At 36.4% G+C, this 26,697-nt stretch overlaps 2 protein-coding genes across 3 annotated transcripts in view; one reads left to right on the forward strand and one right to left on the reverse strand.

Moving 5' to 3' along the window:
* The window catches only part of VPS13A (vacuolar protein sorting 13 homolog A), a 106,197-nt gene extending 92,860 nt beyond the window's left edge, over positions 1–13,337 (forward strand). For both annotated transcript variants that reach the window (XM_065860129.2, XM_071802434.1), the window contains 4 exons: positions 5,705–5,790; positions 6,450–6,573; positions 8,051–8,125; positions 10,423–13,337. In XM_065860129.2, coding sequence (XP_065716201.1) covers positions 5,705–5,790; positions 6,450–6,573; positions 8,051–8,125; positions 10,423–10,473 — 336 coding nt within the window. In that variant the 3' untranslated portion in view covers positions 10,474–13,337. The remainder of the gene's footprint in view (positions 1–5,704; positions 5,791–6,449; positions 6,574–8,050; positions 8,126–10,422) is intronic.
* Positions 13,338–13,574: 237 nt separating this feature from the next.
* Positions 13,575–26,697, reverse strand: part of LOC136115411 (guanine nucleotide-binding protein subunit alpha-14-like) — a 77,216-nt gene continuing 64,093 nt past the window's right edge. The window contains 5 exon segments of the mRNA XM_065861521.2: positions 13,575–17,780; positions 18,250–18,403; positions 19,760–19,889; positions 21,727–21,855; positions 23,815–23,969. Coding sequence (XP_065717593.1) covers positions 17,596–17,780; positions 18,250–18,403; positions 19,760–19,889; positions 21,727–21,855; positions 23,815–23,957 — 741 coding nt within the window. The 5' untranslated portion in view covers positions 23,958–23,969 and the 3' untranslated portion in view covers positions 13,575–17,595.

Genomic DNA, 26,697 nt, shown 5'->3' on the forward strand with positions numbered 1-26,697 from the left:
TAAATCAGTAGAGTTCACTGTGTCACAGCTCAGTGCCTACCCAAAACCAAAATAAATTCAAAAACCATTTATTTTTTTATTTGCCTTTATGGTCTTATGAGTTTGTGAGAGCTCTTTAACAGTGTTGTGTAAGGCTGCTGCCCAAGTATGCTGCAGTGTTTGTAAGCTTGTAAAGAAGGCAGTCCTTCAAAGCCGTGCTTCAGTTCAGTATCCTACTCTATTGGAGGTGTTCAGTGACCCTTTTTTTGGCCATGACATAAGCTTCAGATCAGGTGGCAGAATGTTGGAGTGGGTTGAACGGACCCTTTTCTTAGTATTCAAACTTCAGTCTGCCTGGAAAAACATCTGAGGAGTGGGAAAAGTTGTCCCATTCTTTCACGCCCTTGGGCTTGGGTTCAGATCAAAACATAAACATCCATATTGTGAAGTACTCTTAAACTGAGGTCTCACTTCATACAATTATAGGGAGAAATTCTTTCCAAAGTTCAAAGTAACTTCATTTTTGTTTGACATTGTCTTGACTCTTGGCAGGCATCCATTCATGCATGCTGTCTAGTTTGCTGATCCCTTCATTGAGTCACAGCTGTCATTATCTGTTTTCCTTTGGAAAACCTGTTGTGCCTAGGTTAATGGAAAGAGCACAATCCTTACCACTTAAATGTGCAACATTTGGATATTATTATATAGCCATTGCCCCTCCCCAAATAGAAGACTTGGATATATTTATGGGAAGCGGGCTGAAACTACGTAACACCATTGTTTCAGAAGAACCTGGAAGCTTGTGTGACTCGCTTTCATTTCAGCTTGTTTCTGATTGAAGCATGCATGCTTATGTATGGTGGAAAAGCAAGTAAAAACTATAAATGTCTGACACAAAGCATACACAAGCTCAATTGCTAACACAGAATACAGAAAAGAACATTGTAATGTTTTTCTGTTTGCCTTGCTTATACAGTAATCACTTCAGATGCTACAAATCAAAGAACTTCAGTTGTATTGGCAGGTAACGAAGAAAATCTAGATGTGGTCATCATGATGAAAGTGTAGATAAATACGGTTTCTCCATTCAGCTCATCAAATTAATTCTCTTGGTACTCAGATCAAAAATCGACCAGGATAATTCTGCCAGTCAGCACAGACAAATTATATTTCTGTTGTGAAGTAGAAACTTCGTGTTCTGAAAGAAAGCTGCTCTCCTAATTTCTACTGTCCTGCATACCATGGCCTCAGATCAAAATGTTAACCTAGACCTCAAATTTCTGTTGCTTTGAACAGAACCATGTTGATTGCAGAGTTGCTGTTCAGCATGGCTGAATGGAATCTTGAATTCAGCAACTAACTTTGCTTTTTCTAAAATGACATGGTACATTAGGATAACTGGAATGAGGGAGCAGGCAATAAGGGATTAATGTTAGTTCTTATTCATAAAGGATGAAAAGATAATTTTGCACAGCAGAAAAAGGAATGGTTTACATGTTATCTTTTTATCTTTTTTTTTTTTTTAACAATTCTTCCCTCTTTTTCACACACATTCAAACTACATCTAACAAGTGACCCAGCTACTGCTTAGAATTATTAAGTGTTTCTGTGGGGAAGATTTGATATGTAATTATACCAGGTTAGCTTGCTTAAAGCAGCAGTTATACACCTTTTGAAGAAATAAGCTTATCATTGCAGCTCAAAGATACATTCAGTGTTGGAGCTTCTATCAACAGCAGTTACCTTCAGAACTCACACATATGGACAGTAATCACTTCATAAGGAAATACACTGCTAATCTAAAATCCAATTGAAAACTTCAAGTTAATCAGAACATCAAGAGAGAAGAATAACAGATTTATAATGTAACGACCGTTACTACTTAAGAATATATTATATTTTTACAGACCATGTCAGTTGAGTTCAAGAAGGATATAAAACATTCTGACTTTTACATTGCCCATACTACTTGTATTTTTTAGAACTACAACCAGAAGGATCATAGTTGTTAAATTTTGTTTCCACTACCTACACTCTGGCCCACAGCATCCTGGCTTGTATCAGGAATAGTGTGGCCAGCAGGACCAGGGAAGGGATCGTCCTCCCCTATACTTGGCACTGCTGAGGCCCCCACCCTGAATGCCATGTTCAGTTTTGGGCCCCTCGCTACAAGAAACACATTGAGGTGCTGGAGAGAGTGCAGAGAAGGGCAATGAAGCTGATGAGGGACCTGGAGCACAAGTCTGATGAGGAGCAGCTGAGGGAATGGGCTGTTCAGCCTGGAGAAAAGGAGGCTGAGGGGAGACCTGATCGCTGTCTACAGCTACTTGAAAGGAGGTTGTAGCATGGAGGGCGTTGGTCTCTTCTCCCAAGTAACAAGTGATAGGACAAGAGGAAACAGCCTCAAGTTGCAGCAGGGGAGGTTTAGATTGGATATTAGGAAAAATTTCTTAATGGAAAAGATTGTGAAGCACTGGAACAGGCTGCCCAGGGAAGTGGTGGAGTCACCATTCCTGAAGCTGTTTAAAAGATTAATAAATGAGATTCTTGAGGAGCTGGTTTAGTGCCAGAGTTAGGTTATGGTTGGACTCGTTGATCCTGAGGGACTCCTCCAACCAAAATAATTCTGCGATTCTGCTCTGTTTCATTGCTATCTTTGTCAAAGGCCTCTAACAATAAATTAGGCGTATGTGGTGTGATTGGGAATCTTTCCAAATGTAGAGATGCCACTTTTCAGACACTCAGCATTTTTGTGTATCCATCTCTCCACAAATGATCACATCTCCTGTTAGATTATTGCAGTGGTGTCTAAGCATTTGTACTGCAGGTTAGGATTATTTGCAAAGGAGGGGGTTTGTGCTTGGATTACTTCACATTTTACAGCTGTTGGCATGTCTTTTTTCAATAGATTAATTCAATTTCCATGTCTAGTCAAGGAACCATAGCATATACTAATCAGGTTATTAAACTTTTTTAAAGTTGAAATTCAGAAGTTGTGTTTTAAAAATGAGTATTGGTTTTATTACAGCAGTGAAACTGGTATTGAACAAACAATGATTGATCAATATTAACTTCCATAGTTTTTCATTGCCAAACAGTGTTCTAAATTTCTGTCTTTCTCCAAACAGTTAATAGCTAGATACTGTAAAATTTCAAAAACTTACTTATGCATCTATGTTGAGGGATCAATTATATATCCTTTTACGTTTAGTGTTGTATAAGGCACTTTTGTAGCAGAGGAATATAAGAATTGCTGTAAGAATTATCAGCAGTAAACCGGTGTATCCTTTTGTAATGTATTTCCTCATGAATAGGGGCAAGTCTAATGCTAAAAGTCTAATGCTATAAATGAAGAGTAGAGAAATCTAAAGGCAGAAAATTTAGTAACTGCTCAGCATTAGCACAGATGCAAGTGTTACATTTGCAAATGGAATGTGTAGCATTTTCCTGTGTTTTATTTCCTTATTAACATATGTTGCCTACAAAACTATAGAACACAGATAACTTGCGTTTATGATCTTTGACTCATAGTTGACTATGAAGAGTAGTTAGCTCAGCGCTTACAACATACTAACAATATTTTTCTGCTGAATAAATAACTTGGTTTTGAATCTTAGTAGAGTAAAATACTCTGCAGAACTTAGTGGACATTTATGTTTTGTTTAGGATTGCAATCTGTGTGATAGTTAAGTACTGTGCTCCCATAATAATTTTCATAGATCTCAAGTCATTATGAGTAAACTGAGTAACTTGCACTGGGGTGACATGACTTGTTGAAAATAACCTAGCAAGCTAATGAAAAGATAAAGGTAACCCAACCCTCTTAAGTCTCACTCCAGGCTCACCTGAGTGCTATGCAAAGCATAAGTTGTCTTATATGATGCAGGGGAGAGACTAGAGATCCTCTCCATCCTAATAAGGCTAAATTGCTAAATGCTCATCCCCCCAATAATTGCTTCTAATAGAAGAGAGGTGCTGATCATACTTTGCAATATAATATGTTTGGTCAATAAGAGAAATTGTCTTTGTCACAGACTCTTGCAGATTATACGCAACGATGTGTATTTGTTACCTTTACTGAACCACCCTTGCTTTTTCCACACACATTCTCTCTGTAAGTTCCAGTTTCTCACTGGGCCACTAGCACTGAAAATCCATCAGAACATAGAACTGGACCTGTAGCCTGTTGTCTGGGTCAGGTATCCTATCCATTCTGTTTTCTCATACAACCTTCTCGTCTTCTAGCCATGAAAGTTGTAAAGGCTGCCTTAAGAGAGGATTATTTTATTATTTAGTTATTTAGGTCCAAGCTCCTGCTTCATATAAGAGGTAGGGAGAGACTTGAATCAGGGGCATGGCAGCCCCTGGACAAAGCCTGAATAAGGGGTTTCCAAAATTCAAAAAAAAAAAAAAATTCCAAACACTTGATTTCTCATTTCTTATGCAATTCTTCATGCTCTATTCGCCCTGCCCCTGACACTTGCTCTTGCAGAAATATTATTCAAGCAGTGACTTACGTAAGTGGGCACTTGATCAATAGCTGTGATTTTGTAGCCCAACAGAGCTGTGGAGGGAGAAATTATCTGAATGTTCTGAGAGCTTTCTGGAACACTCTCTTTTGGGAACCTGGTACTCAAATGTTCTTGCAGTTTAGTCACTAAGAATCAGCATCTTTGAGGGAAGGTTTCATTTTAAAAAAATCTGTTTGGGAAAGTGGAGTTATACATGCAGCCAAAATTGAAGTTGTAGGGTATGCTTAATAAAATGTCCTTATCATTTTACAGTGGTGATGAATACTCATTAAATGGTTTTACTATTTTCACTTTTTTGAGAACTAACCAAGATGTTTTTAAATATTGGCATGCATATCAGAAGGAATATGTTTGTAGTTAAGGGTTTATTGAATCATACTGGTTTATACTAATCTGGTTTTGCTTCCAATTTGTAGCAGATGGGAAGTATGCTAGCACTCAAATTGCTATTCCCAACTACGATGCAGCAATCATAGTTTGGTCACTGATTTAATCACTCACTGCTTAAAAGTCCCATGATTTCCAATTCATGTTAAAGTTACAGAGCCTCTATTTTAAAACAAATTCATCTGCTGCCATCCGTGTTTTATATTTATCACCTATTTAAGAATATTCTGCTACAATATTCACAGCAATTGTAGGAAAATATTAAGTTGAACGGAAAACAATATGGAGAAGTACTAAGCATTACTTCAGGTGCATTATTAATTCCCACTCTTTACATGGTAGTAGGTTCCTGTATACAGCTGAGTATAGATTTATTCCCAGAATTGTTTACTCCAATGTTTTCGAGGTGACATGTCATAAATTAGGTAATTAATCCTTATTTCTTGTGTTGTCTCAGAATGTATTGGTCAGCAGAAGTTTGACGTATACTAAAAGTATCTAGAAAACTGAGTCTTGAAATATTTTGAGAAATTACATTGTTCCTTGCCAGTTTTGATTGGGATTGATTTCTATTTGTACAGCTGCATTAACAGCAACTGAATAATTCGACAAAATTATAAATATTAGCTGTCACAGATCTGTTAGTTGTATTCTGACTTCATGGAACTAACGTTTTGTTTAAAAGCATGTGCTATGTGCTTTGTTGTAATTTATACTTTGGGAGGGTTAAATGCATTTTATTCACAAAATGAGTACATTAATTTCTACTAGCATATTCAAAGCTATAAAACTTTTATCTCTTTTAGAAAATTGAAAACGGAAGATTTGCAAAACTTCGATACATTGCACATGCCATGGTAAACAGTACAGATCTGTTAATGGTAACAAAAAGGTAAACAGTTTTGAATCTGAATAATAAGTACTTAGAACTATCATCCAAATGGGCATGCCTTGATAATTGTTGATTAGTGACTGTGCTTTGACATGTCTGTCATTATGCATGTTGATAGAATAATGGGGAAGATGTGCTTAGTGTGCTGCTAATAACCTTGCTCAACAGTGGCATTTTTCAACACGAGACTGTGTTATTTTGAGTGCCATAGTAAGTTCTCTACTTAAGGAGAGAAAAGGAATGTTTGGGTTATTATTTCTTTAGCTGAGAAAGATTTGTGATAAATCTGGTTAGGTTGAAGTCAATGGAACTGTGAGATTTATTGATGTATTCGCATAACGACGGAAAAAAGGGTAAGACAGGAACAGAGTCAATAATGTGTAACAGTGGAGTATCTTCTCAAATAAAAAGTCTGTACAACTTTTTGTAGAAACACGTCTGGAAGTAGTGTTATGGTTTTGCTGTGAACTACAGTATTTTAAATAAGTTAGAGGAAGGTTCGAAATCCACTCTTTTGGAAAATACGCTGTATGATTGTTGTGTGTCATTAAATGAGAAATAGCTTGGAACAATTAATGACTTGACTTAGAGTAGCTTTATAACTTTTAAGTATTTTTACATTAATTTTTAAATTATTAATTTTATTTTCTGGTGTCTAGTGGTGTGTTATTTGTAACAAAAGGGACATTTGGGCAGCTGACATGTGAATGGCAATACACTTATGATGAATTTACCAAAGAACCATTCATTGTTGATGGCAGAAGATTACGCATTGAAGCCAAGGTATGTTAACCTCATCTTCTTTTGTTTTCTTTTTGTGTTACTGTTTATAAAATTGATCTTTCAATTCCTGATTTCTCTTGTTTGAATTCTTGATCTCTCTTCTAGTTGGGATGCACTCAGAGGAGGGAGTGACTTGGTGTTTGCAGGTCAAATTATTCTTTGAACCCTGGGAATTTTTTCTTGTTATACACCAGTTCATGGTGTATTCATAGTCTGTAAAATGTTGATTAACAATAGCACTCTTAGAAAATTGCAGAATATTTTTATTATGCACTCTGGTGCTGTGGAAATATGCCAATATGCGGAAATCAACCTTGTTGCATTACCAAAGATTCAAATATATCAGAGCAATACATTTGCATGTGCTATGCTTCAATGACTTTTTTTTTTCCATTTACTAGTAATCAATTTTTTCAAAAGTATAAAAAGTTGTCAATATCTCCACAGCAGCTGTAATGAGATACAGTTATCCCTCCCAATGCAAGTTGAAGAATGTTGCTCTCAGTTGCAATTTTTCCTTTAAGAAATCCCCAAACTTTCTTTTCCTGGTAAACTGATAATGGACATAAGGAGAAAGATGATGGCTGATGACTGAGTACAATTACAGAGACAAAGTTTCTTAAAAAAAAGTCATTCTTAAATGCTTGTTGAGGCAGTAACTGAATTTAATTTCAGTCCATAAATTTACCTGCCAGTATTTTGTTTCATTTCTGTTTTTAACAAGCTTCATGTGTGTAATTACACCTCTTGCTTTCAAGGACAGTCTTGATGGTGTATGAAGTCATTTAGATTCTTTGTTTCTATTGCAGAGAGCATGAAAAGCAGAGCCACACTGGTTTGGAAATCCTCCAAACTGAATTTCTGACTGCAAGTGAACTTTTACAGGATGAAATAATTTTTAGGGTTTCTGCCATTTCAGACAATGCTGAATAGCATATCCATCTTTACCGCTAAACAGCAGTCATTTCAGAGCCCATTCATATGTCTGCAGTATGGTCTTTATTGAAATCTATGGTTGAAAACTGTATTTTGCAAAGCCCTGCATATGTTTTATTTCTGAAGCCTAAGTTGCTGTTTTCACTATATAGGACCACTAATTGCAAGTTAGCATTGGTGGAATGTCCTCCCAGGTAATGACTTGAAGAATGAAAAATTACAACCTTAGGGAGTACTGGATTTTGTTACCCTACCTACTCCATTATTTGCCCTCCATTCCTACACATTTTTATAGTCCAATCTCCAGGGGCTCTGTGGTAGAAAGGGAAGTCTGTTATTGCTGGAGTGTGCCCCACTCCACTGTGCTTTCATTCAGAAAATGAAGTTTTTCTGGGTGCGTGCATGTGATATGAACATACTCAGATTAGTGTAATGGGTACACATTGCCTGTGAACCATATAGCTGCCTTAATGGTAAATAACTTCTCAGTCATAAAGTTTGAAGAAACTAACTTCAGTTCTGAATTACTATGTTTTTTTAGGAACGAGTTAAGTCTGTGTTCCATGCAAAAGAATTTGGAAAAATTATTAATTTTAGAAGTCCAGAGGATGCTAAGGTAAAGTCGAAACACTATTATAATTACACTGCGCTAAATTTCGCTTAAAAAGTAAATCAGAAATATTATTAACCTGAAACTACTATGTATATTTAAAATTCAGCATTTACACACAGCCATACCACAGATGGAAAACTGAAATGACCTACTGGATATTGACTTTCAGAAATATTCAGTTCCAACACCAAACTTTTCCTTACATAAATCTTCAGAATTACAACTGTCTGTCAAATAGCTGATTTAACAGTACTGCTAATGAAAATTAAACAATCAAGAATGTGAATTAAAATAGTATGTTTTAATAGAAAAAAACCACTATTTGTAAATTACTTGTAGTTTAGTGCAGGGTGGGGGTGGGGTGTCATTATTCTGTTCCATAAAATACAGTTTTGGTTGAAGAATAAAGAAAATCCCTAGTAAAACACAAATAATTTATTTGATATATTACTGCTATTATATACATATTCTATGTGTCTCTTAGTTTTGACGTGACTAGTTTTCACTGCAACAGAGAACAGGAGTGGTTCAGGTCTGCTACTAGCACTACCAGATTGCTGGATTGTGAAAGTTCTGCCTTGTTTTTATTAATGTAGCTCATTATTTTCATAAACAATAAGCTAGTCTGGCATATATCCACACCAATGAGATATGGGACACTGGGATTACTCTTTGAAACAGTCTGCAAAAGTTGCATCCTGTCATAAGGTTAAGTTGCATTTGCATATCCTCATCAGTTTAAATTGCTTAGGTATTCATGAAGGTAGTTTCTAACCACAACTAATACCTTTTGACTCTTACCTCAAAAAGCATTACAAATAATGTTAAGGTTTTTGGACCCCATGCTGAATTTGACTTGTCTGTATTCTTTGGAGGTACTGAGCTCCTCTTTTGCTTTCTTTTTGGCCATGGTGGGGCAGAGGTGGCAATGAGGTCCAGTAGTCTGTATGGGAAGGGAATCCCATCTATGCCCCAGCTAAATCATGAACAAAATCAAAAATCAAATTAGTGGATCTTATGTATGCCGTAAGTTTGAAGCAAGGAAATCTGAAAAGAGTTGTCTGCACTTTTCACAAAAATGTTGGCTTGTGTATTTTCCTAGAAAAGTCCGTGAACCTCACAAAACTAACGGGAATGCAAATGTGAGGGGAAAGGTCCCTTTTAGACAGGCTTGGTAAGCAATGTGGCTTTATCTATGAAAAAGAATACTTAACAGATTCATTCAAATATTGGCATCAGGGCCTTTAGGGGCTATCCTACAGAAAGCTTTTGGGTTGCTTAGCCTGCAGCTCAGTTCTGCAAATGTGACACTTGCGTATATAGAGAGCCCACATCGAGGAAAGTGTTGTAGCAACAGTGAAACTTGCATCCTTCGTAGTAAAAAGGATATGAGGTTATTCCAGTAGCACTGCTTAGTGAACATTTTCCCCCTTGTCAGTCTAGTGGACACCACAAGATTGTTTAGTGTGAGAAAAGTACCATGTTCTGATGTGAATGGTAATTTCCTGAACAGCCAGTTCTTCTTTCCAACCTTCAGCATCCTACTGAACACAAGCTCTGGTTTCCTTGGGGAGTGAGCTTGTGATGAGGAGCAGGGGATCCCAAAGATCTATAACATAGAACCTGATCTGGTAATAGAATCTGACTTGTAATAATCCACTCATCTTCCTTGAAAACATTATGCAGCTTTCTCATGGCAATCCCTTTGTGTAACTTAATCTCCTACCGTATTATTTCCATGTCACTGCTCCCATTTTCCTTTTTTTTTAACCTGTCTTGTGAAAATAATGTCCCTTCCATGTTCAGTAAACTTGTGAATTTGAAATTCCTGAAAGAAACCAAATAGAAATAAAGCTTATTTCTAAATAGCTGTGTTATCACGTTGCTGCAACCTATTCTTGTCCTCTGTCTTTTGTTATCCTTGCTTCTCTATTGTCATCTGTGATTTGTCTAGAGTTGAAGACTAATGCAGAGCATTAATAATGATGTGGGTGAAATGATGGTGTGTATATATATACATATATATTTTAATATTGTTCACTGAAATATAGACCAGGAAACTGAAATAACAAGCTAGCCAGTTTAATTAGCTGTGGTATTCAATGTCAGATATTGGTACTTATGCCTCCATTTTCATGTGAGAAAATCAAGCGTTTACCTACAGTAGAATTTTGAGCACTGCATTAAAACTCTTTAAGGAAGAAAGCTTGTAGTGAGGTGTCTGGCCAACACAATCTGATTTTTGGCTGCTTTGTATGTTTTTTACCAAGCAAACATATTTTTCATTTTCTTTAACACAGTGGATCCTTTCTAAACTGGAAGAAGTGAGGGAGAATCAGCCGAAAGTATAATGAATGGAGAAGCACCAAGATATGAAGAACACTGAACAGCTACCTTTTAATTCCTCTTTAACAAGGGGAACAATTTGAGTATCAGCAGAAAAAAGCAAAAACAGGAGGAAAGGAAGACTCACAAAATTGTTTATTACAGTCACAACAGTTTATGGCTATGTCACAAAAATAGATGATGTTAAGTTAAAAATAATAGCGATGAAAAAATTCTGCCGAGTTTTGACTTGTTTTGCTTGTTTGTTTTTAATATAAGAATTCCAGATTTCATTTTTGTAAATCACTATAAAATGAATTTACTGTTACATTTGATACTGAAATTGAACTCTGGAATAACTTATGATACTATTCAGAGCAAATCTTTCAGGTTTTGATTCTGAAAATCAATACTTAGTTTCTGTCTTAGTTTTCATATGACTTGACGCTGTGTTGAAATACAGGGTTTTTTTGTCAAAGGAAATGTTAACTTGATATTCACTGGTTTTACAACTGAAGTTCTAAGAAGGAGACTACTGACCAGGGAAGTCTAATTTAGATGATAACAGGAGTGGCTGCTTAGTTAACAACATTACCTTCTTTTTGTAAATGAATGGACCAGATCGGGAGGAATTTACAATACAGTACCACTTTTAGTGTAAACTTTTGGATAATATACTCAAGGAAATGTTGCAGCACTTCTATCAATATTCACAGAAAATCACTGTTTACAAAAATGTATAATGGGGACAATTAATATATCTCTGCACTAAAAATATTAATCAAAGCCTATTATTTTAAATAAATGTTATTAACAGTCTTGCAGCTCAAGGAGTTTATGGGGTTATAAGTGCACTGTTGCATACCAAAAATAAATGCCTTGGATTACACAGTATTGTGTGCTAAGCAAGTGACTAATAAAGTCAGATTTATATCAAATAATAAATATTTCACGGTTGCTTTTATCAAGTTTTCTTACCCAATGAAGCTTTTTTTGTTTTATACCCAGACTGCAGAACTTGAATAGGGAGATCTTGAATGTGTGCAGTTCTGCTTATTTCTTAGACACAGTAGTCGTAGTATTGTTGAATGGCTGTTTACTGCAGTTGATATAAAAAAATACAGGAAACAGTACAATGTTGCATGAAGGTTTCCATGAACTCCTGTATCAGTGTCTTCAACATATCTGGTACATAGAGTAAGTACCTGCTGCCAAAATATTATTTCCAAACAATTGTTTGGAACATTTAAAGCTACAGGATTTAATTCTGACATTGGTGGTGGTGCTTGAGATATCCAGATTGTCACATTATTGTAAAATGTAAAATTAGTAGCATGTTAACCTAAAACTGCAGTTTTTTAGTTTACTCCAAGTCTTGCCTTTGGTGTTGAGTAACCATTTAGCAAGTTACAAAATACATGCAATATTGTAAGTTTCCCCATAAATTGTACATCAAATCAAAAGATTATAAGATAATTCCAACCTATGACAATGACTCTGTTATTCCACTTGTTTGTACACCAAGCACATACCAAGAGTATTAACTCAGGTTATAATCATGCCAAACTAATAGAATACTTTGCCTTAGATAAGTAGTGTTATTAGGTGCACTGAGTACCATTCTGTAATTTGTTTTTCATCTATCACTTTTCATCTTAAGCATGATAGTTCAATTTATTACGATCTTGATTCTTGATTACTGTGTTGTCTCCTCTTCTCTGTCCCCAGTATTTATTAAATATCTGCTGCAACTTTCACTTCTAGTACCTCTTGCAAGTACTTTGTACATTCCCATTTGTGTAGCTTTTCAACTTACCTTATTCTAAATACTTTGTCTTCACAGAATCTCTATTTCAATTAATATTATTGCCAGTTCTTCACTTTCGTACATTTATTTAGCCAACAAATGCCTGGTTCTTAAATCTCAGCTGGTTCTTCAGTAATATTTGAGCAATTTAACCATTGATGTTGAAGGATTTATTTTAAATGTGCATGTCTGTGGTTAAGCTCATCTTTTGGAAAATATAACAATTCCCATAAAATTGCATTTTTCCTATAAAGTATAAAATATTTTGTTCTTCTGTGCCAACTAAAAGCCTTAATACAAGAACTAAAACACTGGGAGTGTTCAAAAGTCAACATGGGACCTGTCACTCACCACTCTCCTTGTCCCTAGTTGTAATGACAATGTGATTTTCTATTGTTCCCTTTTTCTACTCAGTAAATTGTATCTTTTTCCTTTTTTCCATACGGTCATGAATGCATTTTTCCATTTCTTGGCAGACAGCAGTTCTCTCTAACTATAAATCAGCCTGGGACAAGGAGAAAGGTGTTCAGGCTTACACCATTGTGTAGTTTTCTGGATTACTGCAAGTTTTTCAAGACGTCCACTCTGTTGTGCCTCATTCCTTATTGCAATATGCATGATTTCATTCAAAAAGAAGGCAGAATAGATATATTAATTTTTATTTAAAATGTATATGCAATTAGACCAGGGGATCTCAATAAAAATTAAGATGTAGGCATTTCAGTCTGCCCACTGTGGTGTTTGGAATTATACTACAGCCTAGAGAATATATATATATACTGGATAATATAACATAGTAGAGAATAGTTTCTCTTCTCAGTGACTGTTACCTAAACTTAATACCCTTGAGAAATGTCATTTGGGTTCTCAGTAGTAGTTTCTTAAGAGTTAGAATTACCACTAAGACATCAATGACAAACCAAACATAGAATCAAACATGCCAGCTGCATTGCTAAAGCATTTGTAACTGCACCTCTTTTTGTTCAGCTGTGTGGCTTTGCATGGCAGAACACTTTTGGTTTCCATGTTCCTCCCTGCCCCCCAGCCTATTCTTCACCTTGAATAAAGTGAAACTGAACTTCATGTGACTGGAATTTGATTATTATTTTCTCTCTTTATATGTGGTTTTAATTAACAGGTAATACTGTTACTCAGAATTTTCTAGGTAGGAATTGACAAAATAAGTCCGATCCCATTTCTGAGGATGCAATGTCAGGCTTCTGTTGCAGGCACCTCGCTGAAAGCAGAATACAGACCTTAGTCTTTACCTGTGGTTTATTATAAAGACAAGTTTTTAATAACTGGAGTTACATGTATAAGTTTCCTTTAAAGTATTTTTTAATTGCTGCATTGAAAAAACATAAATGATGTTGCCAGGTAACCAGAGTCATGAAATACTCTTCCTCCCTGCCCCACCCTCCAAAATCTGTATGTATGCCATTAGCTGTTTATTATCTTTAGCACTTCAGAAAATACACTCACATACCAAACAAACCACTAAGGTCTTCTGTTCCTTATGAGTTATTTTTAGCCATCTATCTGCAAATAAGAAATACCACACAGTAGCCAATAAAAGATTAATATTGCTATGTAATGGTAACCAAAATTTAATACCTACAGCATATTCTTGAACTAAAAACCCTAAGTTTCTTAATCATTCTGCTGATGTAAAACAGTTTCTGTAAATACATCACATACCTTAATAGGATTGCTCAGTCTTGTGGCTTTTTTGTAAATATCTCCATATGCATATGATGCTTAAATAGGTTTATATATATGTGATTTGTATATATTTCCTGACACTGTATTAGCTTCAAGAATAAGAATAGTCCACAAAACTATTCAGAAGATTTTTTTTTTTTTTTTTCCCCTTCTTGAGCCTTTCACTACCTGAAGACTGCATTACTTGTAATCATGTAAGTATTGCACAGGACAACAGCACGCAGTGTTTCTCCAGCAAATCATACAATTCCGCAGTTCCTTTTTCCAGCATTAATCTCTCCCAGTTGATCCCTCTCCATGTGCAGTTACTAATTTTTAATGAAGATGTAGCAAAAACTAAAGAAGCAACCAATACCAACAAAACACCTGCCAGGAACTAAGGATATAGGTGAGATGATGTGTCTTGGTTGGGTTTGATTTATTTGTTTGTTTCCTGGATGTGGATCAATTTATCTGCAACTTCTGCCAAGGAAGGATCTCATGTTCTATTCCTAAATGTGTTGCTAAAACCAGACAGGACGAAGGAGCTCTCTGTCCTTGCTACTATGTACAGATTACTATGGAAATTAATTCAATACTGTGAAAGATTTGTTTGGGGTTTTTTTGCCTTTTTTTTTTTTTTTTTTAGGAATTGAAACCATGTATTTTAGAAGAACAGGGTTATTAAATGTAGGAACTGTTGGTGAAAAATACTAGTAATGTGCACTGTGTATTTGTAATTGTCTCAGATATGGTGCAAAGTGCTTTTGGCTTAAGGTTTATTTTTCATCTGTGTCACAATACGTGTTTCATTATGCAGATCAAAATTTTACAAAGCATTTCACATTTTCATACAGAAAACATTTGTGTTTATCATCATCTTCTCTTGAAATGCAAATTGTCATTGTTTGGTTATGTGATTCTTGAATGCCTTATGCTTTTCTGTATAAAACCGAACAAATTAGAAGACAACTGACATATTTTTTCCTGCCTCTAAGTCTACTAGTCAAGATTTGCCTGTTGTTATTCTTACTGGTGGATTAATTTGGAATTTTCTGGCCAGTATAGCTAAGTACATATATGCATTACCTAGGAGCCTGAGAAATGCAACCATGATCTTAGACACCATTTTTGCTTTTGTGAATGCAAGTGGCATCTAAGGATGTAAAATTCCACTCACAGCTGACACAGGATTTTTATGAAGAGGTTTTGATTGTTTTCAAAGCAAATCTGCACCAGAAATTCTAAATATTCTTGTAATACTTCAAGGCAGGAGTAAATTGGCTTCTAACTCTCCTACTACAGGAAGTAAAAGAATGTCCATGCCATTAATTTTTATTAACTCATCGTCTCCAGATCAATACATCAAAGGATGAAACAAGTGTGACTGCTGCAACAGGTGTGATGTGGTAGGACACTAATAGGCAAAAAGGGAGAAAAACTGAATTCTCTTTTTGCTGGATGTCTCCCGGCTTTTTTTATCTTTGAGTTTTCATTTCTTGCTGCATCAAGCAGATTGAGAACTGTGTGCAGATGTTTGTCCTGGTAACTGTCCTCAAGAATGTTTTCAAATGTTGGTTGTGTAGTGTGAAAGAAAAGCATTCTTGTACTGATGGATCCTGTGAAATGGCAACTGCCTCGCAATCTGCAAAACCAGGCTCCCACATTCACGGGCAACAACGTGCTATTCAGCAAATCTTGACTCAAGATACTGAACTACTAAGAGTTTAAACAGACATTTTTTCAGAAGTTCCCAGGGGGCTCAAAACTGTTTCAAGCAGTCCAAGTGTTTGGGCATTTCATATACTTCCTCCATCAAATCTGCTGCCTTAGAACAAGTTTTTGTGGTCTTCCTTTCATGTGACTGGAAGTTTGTAAGTTAATGTAAAAGTCCGGTATCTACTGATTTTATGACAAGAAATGCTTTTCAATTCTTTTTGACCAACAGTGGTTAGTTTAGGATGGCAGGACTCAGGACTTGTCATGATGCCAGTACTTCTGAGGGAGGGTAGTGATGACACGTCAAGGACACAAATGACACACACACAGACATGCTGTTATATTTTGTGCTTTCTGTCACTCCCTCTTGGACTCTTCTTGTTCAGCAAGCGGCACTGTACCCTGTACCCCATCCCAGGATGTCCTGTGCTGTTCCCTTGGTGGTGCTATTCACTTGGTCACTGCCATTCACTATTATGGGCACAACTTACAGGTCAGAGTCCTTCCCTCACAAAAAAACATTAGAGTAGGGTAAGAACAGGCTTCTTCTGCTTGTTCCAACACAAAAGAAAGAACACATTAATCCAATGTTACAGGCTTTTTTCTCCTTAGCAACCAAAACCAGCTCTGGACGTACTTTACTTTTTCTGTACTGCTGAAACTGTGTTGTTTCATGCATGAATCAGAAAATATTTTTTATGGGCGATGTAAGGTCAGGGCGTACTTTTCGCAGGACTGAAGTACAAGAGCTATCAACCTCGCTGAATACACAGAAGAGCTACTTGAGCTGAAAAATCACCAGACTGTTCTACTAGAACACTCTTCTTGCCAATGTTGCTGGGTTAGCTGCTCAAGTGCCAGTGATTTCCACGACTTTTGCATGGGTAAAAAAGGTTTCCAAGATTTCCCTAATATCTGAGCATTTTTTATATGGTGAAGGAGAATTGCCTGGTGCCTGCATCTTTAGTGGAGAGGTTTGTAGTTGGGCAGGGAGTGAGGAGATAGGAAAATGGCTGGAAATCTAGAGGAGAGGCTTTACTGCTCTCTAATCTATGCAAAACTGCTCTTGAAGCTCAATGACTGGAAAATGCAAAGTGCAAAAAACCAAATAATGTTGGTGATATGGAGGAATTTGTGGCTTAGTTTATTGTGGGCAGCTGTGGATGATCCCTGAGCTCCTGTGGCACAGAATGCTGAGAACATTTGTTGTTTGAGAAATGTTTTTCCCCTTCAGAAAAAGAGTAAATTGCATGGACTTTGTGTTTGTCATTCCTTCAGAAAAAAGTAAATTGCATGGACTTTGTGTTTGTCATTCCTTAACTGTGGAAGGTATCTCAGTATTGCAAGGCACTTTAACAGAAAGGCAGTGATACACAAGCGTCATCAATAATTAATATTTTGTAATGACTCCTAGAACATTAATGTGTTTGGCCTATCAAGGCTACTAAGAGATGCTTTTGAAAAGTGGAAGAGGTTTACCCTAGTCTTATAAACTGTATTACTCAGAACAAGAATATAAAAGTGTTTATCACCCTAAAATAACACGTAACTTGTAATTTTTAAGGTGTCACTGTTTGAAATGTTAGAAGCTATGACTGTAAATGCTAAAAAAAAAAAATCTTGAGAAAATATAGCAATGTAGTTATGCATGTTCTTCAAAATATACTGAATTTCCACAGCTCTTAGAAAAAACTCAAAGACAAAACTAATATGAGAAATATGAACACAATATTTTAAATGTATAGTTCAAAAAATAAACTTTGAAACTCATTCTTTACAGTTCTCTTGATCCATACTTCTTCAGTAAATATAAATCCTCCCCCCATTTCTGTAAATGATATTTAAAGAGACACCTTTTTTTCATCAACACAGGCTGTGCTGTGAGTAAACCACACTTGGTAGCTGCAACCATGTTTTTTCTTTAAACCAGGTTGAACTCCTTCAGATTTAATTGCAGGATTGTGTCCTTGACAGCAGCAAAGACGAAACGAATATTTTCTGTGTCTGTGGCACAAGTGAAGTAGATTGCTTTCTCCTTGTCTGGATTGTGATCCTGATACAGCTTCAAAATGAAGTCTCTGGCAGCTCTGACATCTTGTTTAGGTCCTAGTCAAAAGCACAATTAGTGGTTTTGCACAGTTAAAAGCTATGGGTCAAGGAAGAAACATGTGGACTGTATGTTAATAAGCTTATTTCATATTTCAATGTGACATCACAATAAAGACATACTCCATTGTTGGCATTTTCTCATTCATGCATTAATGGAGCAAAAGGTGTTACGACACTGCTTTCTAAAATGTGTGGATTATGCTTTTTTCAACAGTAAACCCTTCAAGTCAAAGTAATTGGCTGCAAGAAATCTCTAAAGATTCTGTATACAGTGCTCCAATAAAAAAACCCAATATTCCAGTGAAAATGAGTAACTTAACTTTGCATTTTAAAGAACAGAGTAAAAAAGCATAGATATTAAATATATTGCATAATTCCACTTCCCCTGTTTGATTTAATGAGGAAAATCTATCTGCTTTAAATATGACTTTTAGCTTTGTGAAGATAGACTGGCATAAATGCTTACCTGTGTATTCTGGAAAGTAACTAATTAGATGGGAGTACATTATTTTCTCTTCTAGAAGATCTTTTTTATTTAAAAACAAAATCACTGAAGAATTCAGAAACCAGGGATATGTAATTATAGTTTTAAATAAGGCCTTGCTTTCTTCCATTCAATTCTACAACAAAAATTAGTATTAAAGTTACGCTCTCTAGATAGTAGCATATACAAATCACATCAGCCAGAGATCATAAAGGTTTTTTTGAAAGCTCTTTAAAAAATATTACTTTTATTAAATGCAATTGCAATGCATTGCTTGATAATTATTCTACATATTCTATCCCCTTTTACTCACTGGGTTTTGGATCACTGCTATGAATGGGATGATTGCATGTGACATCAAGGTAAGCCTTAATAATAGAAATTATTTGAATTCTTGTCTGAGTTAATGAGCAGCCATGGACTGCTGCTCTATGAAAGCCTCTTCTGACCTCAGTGAGAGCTGAAGCAGGGTGTATCGGGGTCAAATACCTGATATTAACATACTGTAACACAGCTATGAGACCAGAGTATATGTATTCACCTATACTAGTAATAAAGTCTGTCCATTTCAAGAGAGATCTAATGAATGCCACATTCAGAGATTGCTGTTTGGAGTTCCTGGGGACAAACTCCTGATAGCAGTCAGTTTGTTATTTATTTCCTAATGTCCCAAGTGAGAATAACAAAATGTTCAAGATGGTGAAAGGAAAAAGGAAATTACAGTAACCAAAGTTTTTCATGCATCAAAAGACGACAGAAAACTGAAAACTCTACCATCTCAATTACAATAGATATCATGACGCTCCAGCAAGTGAAGTAGGGTATGCTTTTCACAGTCCAAACAGACCTTGAGAAAGTGATTTGTAAAGCTCTGGGACTTCAGAGTTCAAACGGTATTAAGCATTTTTGAAGGACATTTGAAGGAACCCTCATACTGCAGGTTATAAAGCAACCACTACCAAAAAGAATGCAGTCCTGCTACTGTGCTTCTCCCTCATTGCCTGTTGTTTTATTTTTTGCATCCTTCTCTACAACATCTGGCTGCTGCTGCTGCTGGCACTCTAGAACAGATGGGAAAACTCATGTTTTCTGACCTTGGGGAGGAGGAGGTAAATTTTAAGTTATTTTAATCTTCCTTAATTAATGCACAGGTTGATTAGGAAACATCAGAGACTTAAAACACAAAACCAAAAAAACCTAAATACAGATGACGGAGGTAGAGTTACTTGTTTAGAGATATTGCTGATACTCAAATTCTCAAACATTTGACATAGTCTAAGCTTTTAAAATATTTTTAAATCATGTTTTGCATTTTAAGGCAGAGTTCACTTTTACAGGCAGGCTGCTAATTTAATATGACTTTGAGACCGCTTGATCAGCTTCTTAATGTAATTCTAGTATTTGCAAATGCTTTTCTAAAGACGTGAATGCTATCTTTCTTAAAAAGCACATATATTTTTCTGTACCTTATTTAGATACCCCCACTACTTACCTCATTGTCACATTCTGCCAAGACTTGATCATATTCACTTAGTGCAACTAAGAAAATGATGGAAGTAACACTTTCAAAGTAATGGATCCACTTCCTTCTTTCTGATCTTTGGCTACCTACATCCACCATCCTGTTAAACAGAAAAACAGTCAACATATTATTCATTTTCATAAGATAGATATCCAAAGTCTGGGATAGACTTGAACTGTGAAAAGTATATCCTAATATTTTATGTTCTGTTTAATATTCAAATGATTCACTTGCTGTCGTGCTATAGTTTGCATTGTTCTGTGGTGTTGTGGGTTATGCCCAGTGAGCAGCTAGGGTAACACAGCTGCTTGCTTAACATCCCCTGACACTGTGGGTGGATGGGGAGAGAGGAAAGAAGAGTAAAAGCAAGAAAACTTGGGGCTTGAGATTTAAAAAAAAAATAAACAGAAAGTTGAATGAGTGGAAGAAGAAATAAAGAAAAGAAAAACACGCAATGCAAAGGCACTCACTCACCACCTACTATGGGTAGACCAATGCCCAACTAGTTCCCTAGAAAAAGGTGGCTTACCTTCCTAAAGCCCTCTGTTTTCACTAACCATAATGTTATATGGTGTGAAATAGGTCTTCAGTTATTTCAGATCATCTGTCTGTCTGTGTCCCCTCCCAAACTTTTGTACACCCCCAACCTAATCACTGGAGGGACAGAGAAAAAGAGAAGTCCCTGGTGCTGTGCAAACACTGGTCAGCAAAAGCTAAAACACTGGTATGGTATCAGTACTGTACTGGTTACAAATCTAAAACTCACCACTATATCAGCTACTACAAAGAAAATTAACTTTATCCTAGCCAGGCCCAGTAAAAGCATATAAGCCAGCTGAGGCACAACACAAAATATGATTCTGGGGTTCTTTTTTGTGTGTTGGTAGAAGTTTTGGCAAAAGTAGATGTGAACATTTTTTATTATTTTTTTTCCCCTGCCAAACACACTTCAAAACCCCCCTTGCCTCTACCTACCAGAACTGCAGTGTAGTCATATCTCACTCCTCAGAACAATTAAGATGTTCACAAATACCTTAGATCCATATAAAATTCCCATGGCTTTGCAGACAGTTAAGTCCCTTGCATTCTACTCAGGTCAAAATGTTCCCTGGCACATACAATTTTCCAGGAAAAACAAACAAACAAAATCGAAGTTGAGCTGGTTTGATCTTGTGTTATCGGAGTGGATTCTGGTTCTATGTTGTAACTGCAGGCAGGTGGTTTGCTGATGATGAATTGGGTGGTTTGATGGAAGAGCATCTATAATCATACTACTGTGAATTCTGCAACTTTGAAATAATAAAATATCCTTTCCCTTAGAAAATCAGTAACCCCAACTATTTCAATGTCTTGTCTTGTAGCAGATAAGATAGTTTTAAGGTGCTTCTCAGACTTTCAACTTTGTGAGTTCATTTAATTCTCTCAATTCCACCGAACTTCAGGGTGTTTTTTATTTGATTGTTTTAATATTATATGGGAGGAAGAATAAAAGTATCTACTCTCATGACACTCCACTCTTTCTTCCATCCTCCTTCCCCTAATGTCTCCAACTCCTTTCCCTAACTTTAACTGAAAGTTGTGAATTCACTCGAGTGTTTTAATGTGCTTATTAGGGCCCTCTCTTCCAAACAGTTACAGTCAGGAGGCAAAAGCTGTTGGCTATAAATGGAATTAAACTTCATTCCCATGTAAGCACTCATGTTACTGCAACTACCTTAAACTAATCATTCAGAACACACAGTGATTGGGCTGCTTGAATTGAAAAGCTTTTTTCATGTCATGTAAATTTCAAAAGGAATATTTTGAAATGTTACTGTATTAACTTTGGAGACTAAACTGGCTGAAAACACTCAAACACAAAAGCTTAACAGACCTACATAAAGTTGCAGCAGCTACTTTCATAATTGTATATGGAATCATTTGACAGGTAGTCTTACCTAAATATAATATTTTCTAAATCAAAAGGATACTCAATAATTCCTGTAGTTGGCACTCGGACTCTAAGAATATCTTGTTGAGTTGGCACAAATGAGGGCATAGCAATATGATCAACGTCAGTAAGATAGCTGAAAAGTTAAATATACAACAGAAATAAGATTTATGCACTGACATAAATTAATCACACAGATTCAAAACTGAATACTAACCAGCAATCACAGAAGGGTTCCCACAAAAGCAGTGAAACAGTAATTCAGTTGTGCATGGCTTCAGCTCAGTTGCTGCTGGCATAAAACAACAAAAGCCTTTACTTTAGCTGCGACCTGCATGCACATTTCTGATGGAATACTACTAGTCGAAAGAGACAGTGCCTGAATGTTCTGTAGACACTCAGCCCACATCCAAAATGATGAATTTTATTTGAATAATCTTTGCCATTACCCCCAAATGAACATCAGAATTCTCACAAATATAAATATTAGTCCTAGCCATAATGTTTGCCAACAGTAGTCTATCCCCTGGCACTTCATCCAGGATGCTAATACTGCACACAAATGTGAAAGGACGCTGAACAAAATTCAGAAGAGTGATTAATGGAAAGCACTGCAAACATGAAGACTTCAAACTTAAAAATTTTTAATATAAAGGACGATGCATTTAGTTTCTAGTCTGCCCACGCAGTCATTCCTAACTTTACCTTCCTTAGTTTCATGAGACTCTTGTGCTTTCATGGCTGTGATTAAATTATATTATGACATTTCTGTTCCTCAATAAACGAGCAGGGTGCGAGGAATACACAACCAACCAATATCTGCTATTCCTCTCTGCAATCTGTCTTTCTGCCACTAGAAGGCAATATTAGATTATCCAAAATCCTGACAAACGATACAAAAAGTATGAGGTGTATTCCAGATCGTACAACATAGTTGTAGCATAAAACTTCCTTTATGTAAGCACTAATTCCCCTTCCTTTTCCTTTGGTGGAAGAGAGAGGGTGTTGTATTCTGCCCTGGCTGCCCAAACATCCCTCACATTCAGGGTCCAAAATCATAAATATACACTCAATGTTACCACTTATTCAAAGATTTCTGTTAAGAATCCGAAAATTACACCTCTCAAGCAACACAGCAAATTGTTACTGAGATTTCAATTGTAATTAAAAGGACGCCTTAATAAAATTTAAAATAAAACTGATTTTCGATTGTGGGTGATTTGTTTGAAAATTAGGGTGCAGTAGACCAGTAAGTGGCATCTTTCTTCTCCAATGTAGGATTATTTAAGAACAAGGCACACAAGCACCTGTCAAGAATTGTTACGCTTAACACATAGCAACAGATTGCATATGTGTAACCATTCGGAGTTAAAATTCACCATAAATGCCCCATCTGAATGTTCCTTGCTGAAATTTAACCCTTTTACTTCACAACCTTTGCAAAAGCATTAACGTACATTTTCTGTTCTCATGAAAAAAAAATCATTTTTCACAATTAAATTATTTGAAACTTAGAGGAAAGGCTTATCTTCATTCTTATTTATATCCTAATCTTTTCACATAACTAAATTGCCTGACTTGACTGCATTTTGTCAACAGCTTTTTTTACAGCTGTTTTTCATTATTTTCCCCAAAGGAAACTCAGTTATGTACCAGCTGTGTTGACCTCAGTACTGGAAGCAATGATGGTTCCAGTGTGTTCATCAGTCCAGCTTAAAAATCTTTTGTGTACCACAGGCCAAGAGAGACACAGGGATAACTAATAAAATCAGAGTGAACATATGTCCTTTCCTGAGAAAATGGGGTCAAATTTTACCGGGGAGGTTTAGTTTGGATATTAAGAGAAATTTTTTCGCTGGAAGGGTTGTCAAGCGCTGGAACAGGCTGCCCAGGAAAATGGTTGAGTGACCATGCCTGGAGGTGTTTAAAAGACGTATGTGCGGTGTGGTGCATAGGGTGATGGTTTAGTGGTGGACTTGGTAGTGTTAGGTTAACAGTTGGACTCAAGGACCTTAACAGTCTTTTCTAACCTAAATTATTCTATTATTAACTTCATCAACTCTGGCTTGTCCTTTTAATTACACAGTGTACTTACTACTTAGCGGAGTCTGAGAGCTGGTACTCTATCCGTCTGCCATAGCATTCTTGAATTCCCGGGTCTTCCCAGAGCTTCTTGATTGCTTCAGCTTGTTTTCTTTCCAGCACTGTCACTTTATCCACTTCCACTTCTTTGATCATCTGAGCACTCTCCTAATCAATTAAATGATTACACTACTGTGAGAAAAGATTGCCATTGGCATGCAGTACACGCTCTCCCATTTCTTCCCTCTTCTGATCAATGAGACTAAGCATCAGAAAGGAACCTAAGAAAAAATAAGCAGTTTTAATCCTTGAATGCATTTAATTTTTCAAGTCAAATGGCTGCTACTGAATGTTTTAACCAAGTCTGTCTCGCTTTCAGTCATCCAGATATGATTTTGGTTTTCAAAAGGGGACCCTGACAAAGGTCAGAAGCAGCTCTAAACTCACTATTTTTAAACTCACTACATTTTAATACTAATTTATAACAATAGTAATGTTTCTAAAGTTCTAGATACTTTCTTTAGTACAGATACTTTTGTTTTGGTTTTCAGTTTGGTTTGTTTCAGGATAAACCAGACGCTGATCTAGCAGAAACAACTGTCAAGCAGGCATCAAAATCCTACAAGCTATCTTCTGTTTAATGGCTGCACAAGTGAGATACAGCTAAGGTACTACTTTATGGAAATAAATTATTTTTCTTTGTTCTCCTCTGTTAATGTAAGAGGTACTGCAAAGATGAACTTAAGTTTTGCTTTTAAGGGATAAAAAAGAATCTATTGTCCCACTGCAAGCAGTGCAGTTCATTTGCTTGAGGGAAGGGATGCCATCCAGAGGGGCCTTGACAGGCTTGAGGAGTGGGGTTGTGCGAACCTCATGAGGTTCAACAAGGCCACGTGCAAGGTCCTGCACCTGTGTTAGGGCAATCCCCAACATCAATAGAGGCTGGTGGATGAAGAGATTGAGAGCAGCCCTGAGGAGAAGGCCTCCAGGGTGTTGGTTGATGAGAAGCTTGATATCACCCAGCAATACACGCTTGCAGTCCAGAAAGCAAACTGTGTCCTGGGCTGCATCAAAAGCAGTGTGACCAGTAGGGTGAAGGGATGTGACTCTCACCCCCTACTCCACTCTCATGAGACCTCATCTGTAGTGCTGTGTCTACCTCAAGCACTTCCAGTACAAAAAAGACAAAGACCTGTCGGAGCAGGTCCAGAGCAGAGCTACCAAGATGATCAGAGGAATGGAACACCTCTCCTGTGACAAAAAGATGACAGAGTTGGAGTTGTTCTGCATTGAGAAGAAAAGGCTCTGGGCCCTATTGTGGCCTTTCAATACTTAAAGGGCTTTTCAATGGAGGAAGACTTTTTTAACAGGGCGTGTAAAGAACGAGGAGGAACAATGAATTTAAAGTGGGTAGATTCAGCTTGAACATAAAGGAGAGATTGTTTACAATGAGGGTGGTGAGACACTGGAACAGGTTGCCCAGATAAGCTTTGAATATCTCATCCCTGGGAAGTGGTGAAGGTCAGGTTGAATGGGGCTTTGAGCAACCTGACCCAATGAAAGATATCCCTGCTCGTGGCAGGTGAGTTGAACTAGATGCACTTTAAAAGCCCCTTCCAACCTAAATCATTCTATGATTGGAAGTGCCCTCTTCTGTAACTGTTCAACGGGGTACATACTGATATATACTGACATTTGCATTTAACATTGAAAGAAATTCACTTGTTTAGTATTTGGAATATACCAGATTGGTTACTGTACATTTAGTTTGCCAACAGCTACATTTTCAGTACATTGCTAGATATCATCTAGATTTTAACTTATATCCCTCTAAAAATGAAATAAGTTTTCTTCCTTCCTCTTGATTTAAGTTTTGTAGAGTTACAAATAGTAATTCTGCATACAGATCAGTGAATTCTTGGGTCTGAACTGGAACAATCTGACCTGTTCATCTAGTCACTCAAAATGAGATAAAGATCAGTCAGAAAACAGGGCTTTTGTACTTATAAGGGTGTTTAAAACTATGTAACATAGATCCTAATATCAAAACCAATTTCTCCTTGCTCAGTTCAAATTGATTTAAAACATTATAAGTCTCAAAAATGTTATGAATATTTGAGTCCTCTGAGTTTTCATATTAAAGACTTGCAATGCAGTCATAATGCCTGGGAAAATTATCCATGACTGGAGTTATCTTTGATACTACTGGTATTCTGTTACACAAAACCAAATGCCAAGTCTTCTAATTGTTATTAAAACTGGGGTTTTTTTTCGAATAGTAGCTAAACACTTCAAACATGAATATTTTAATTACTGCTCCACTGTAAAATGTTAATCAATGTAAAATTGTTTAAAATGCATCATGGTATAAACATTTCTGCTAGAATTTCTTGTAGATGTTTTACAGATATAATGTAATCCATATTGGTTTTTTACATTAATTTTACACAGCATAACTATGTTACAAAGACAGTAGTCTATTGAATAAATTTTTCTGTTCTGTAGTTACTATGTAAAATCTTCATGCTGATCTAGAACAATGTAGGAAGAGCTTTACCTGCGTCTTATACTTTATTTAGGCACTACATACAAGGCAAAAGTTTAGAGACCTGTGTCCTGGCAGTAGCTTTTTTCCATATTTTCAATCTTATCTGGTGAAAAATGTGCAGAATAATGAGTAATTCTTCCTTCAGTTCACTAAAGTGACAGAACAGCTATCCTTTTCTAGAGAAAAGAATGGGCACTGGCATAGAAATACCTGTTACAGTATTTTGACTGGGGTTGGCCTGGGCTTCATTCCATGCTAAAACTGCATGTGTGTAAGAGGGCTTCATGTAACTGTAGCTGAAAAAACAGCTTTGATATCAGGTCCTTGTGAAAAAAAAATCTTGTGTCT

This window comes from Patagioenas fasciata, chromosome Z (genome assembly GCF_037038585.1).
Source record: "Patagioenas fasciata isolate bPatFas1 chromosome Z, bPatFas1.hap1, whole genome shotgun sequence".
In the NCBI taxonomy this organism is placed as follows: domain Eukaryota; kingdom Metazoa; phylum Chordata; class Aves; order Columbiformes; family Columbidae; genus Patagioenas; species Patagioenas fasciata.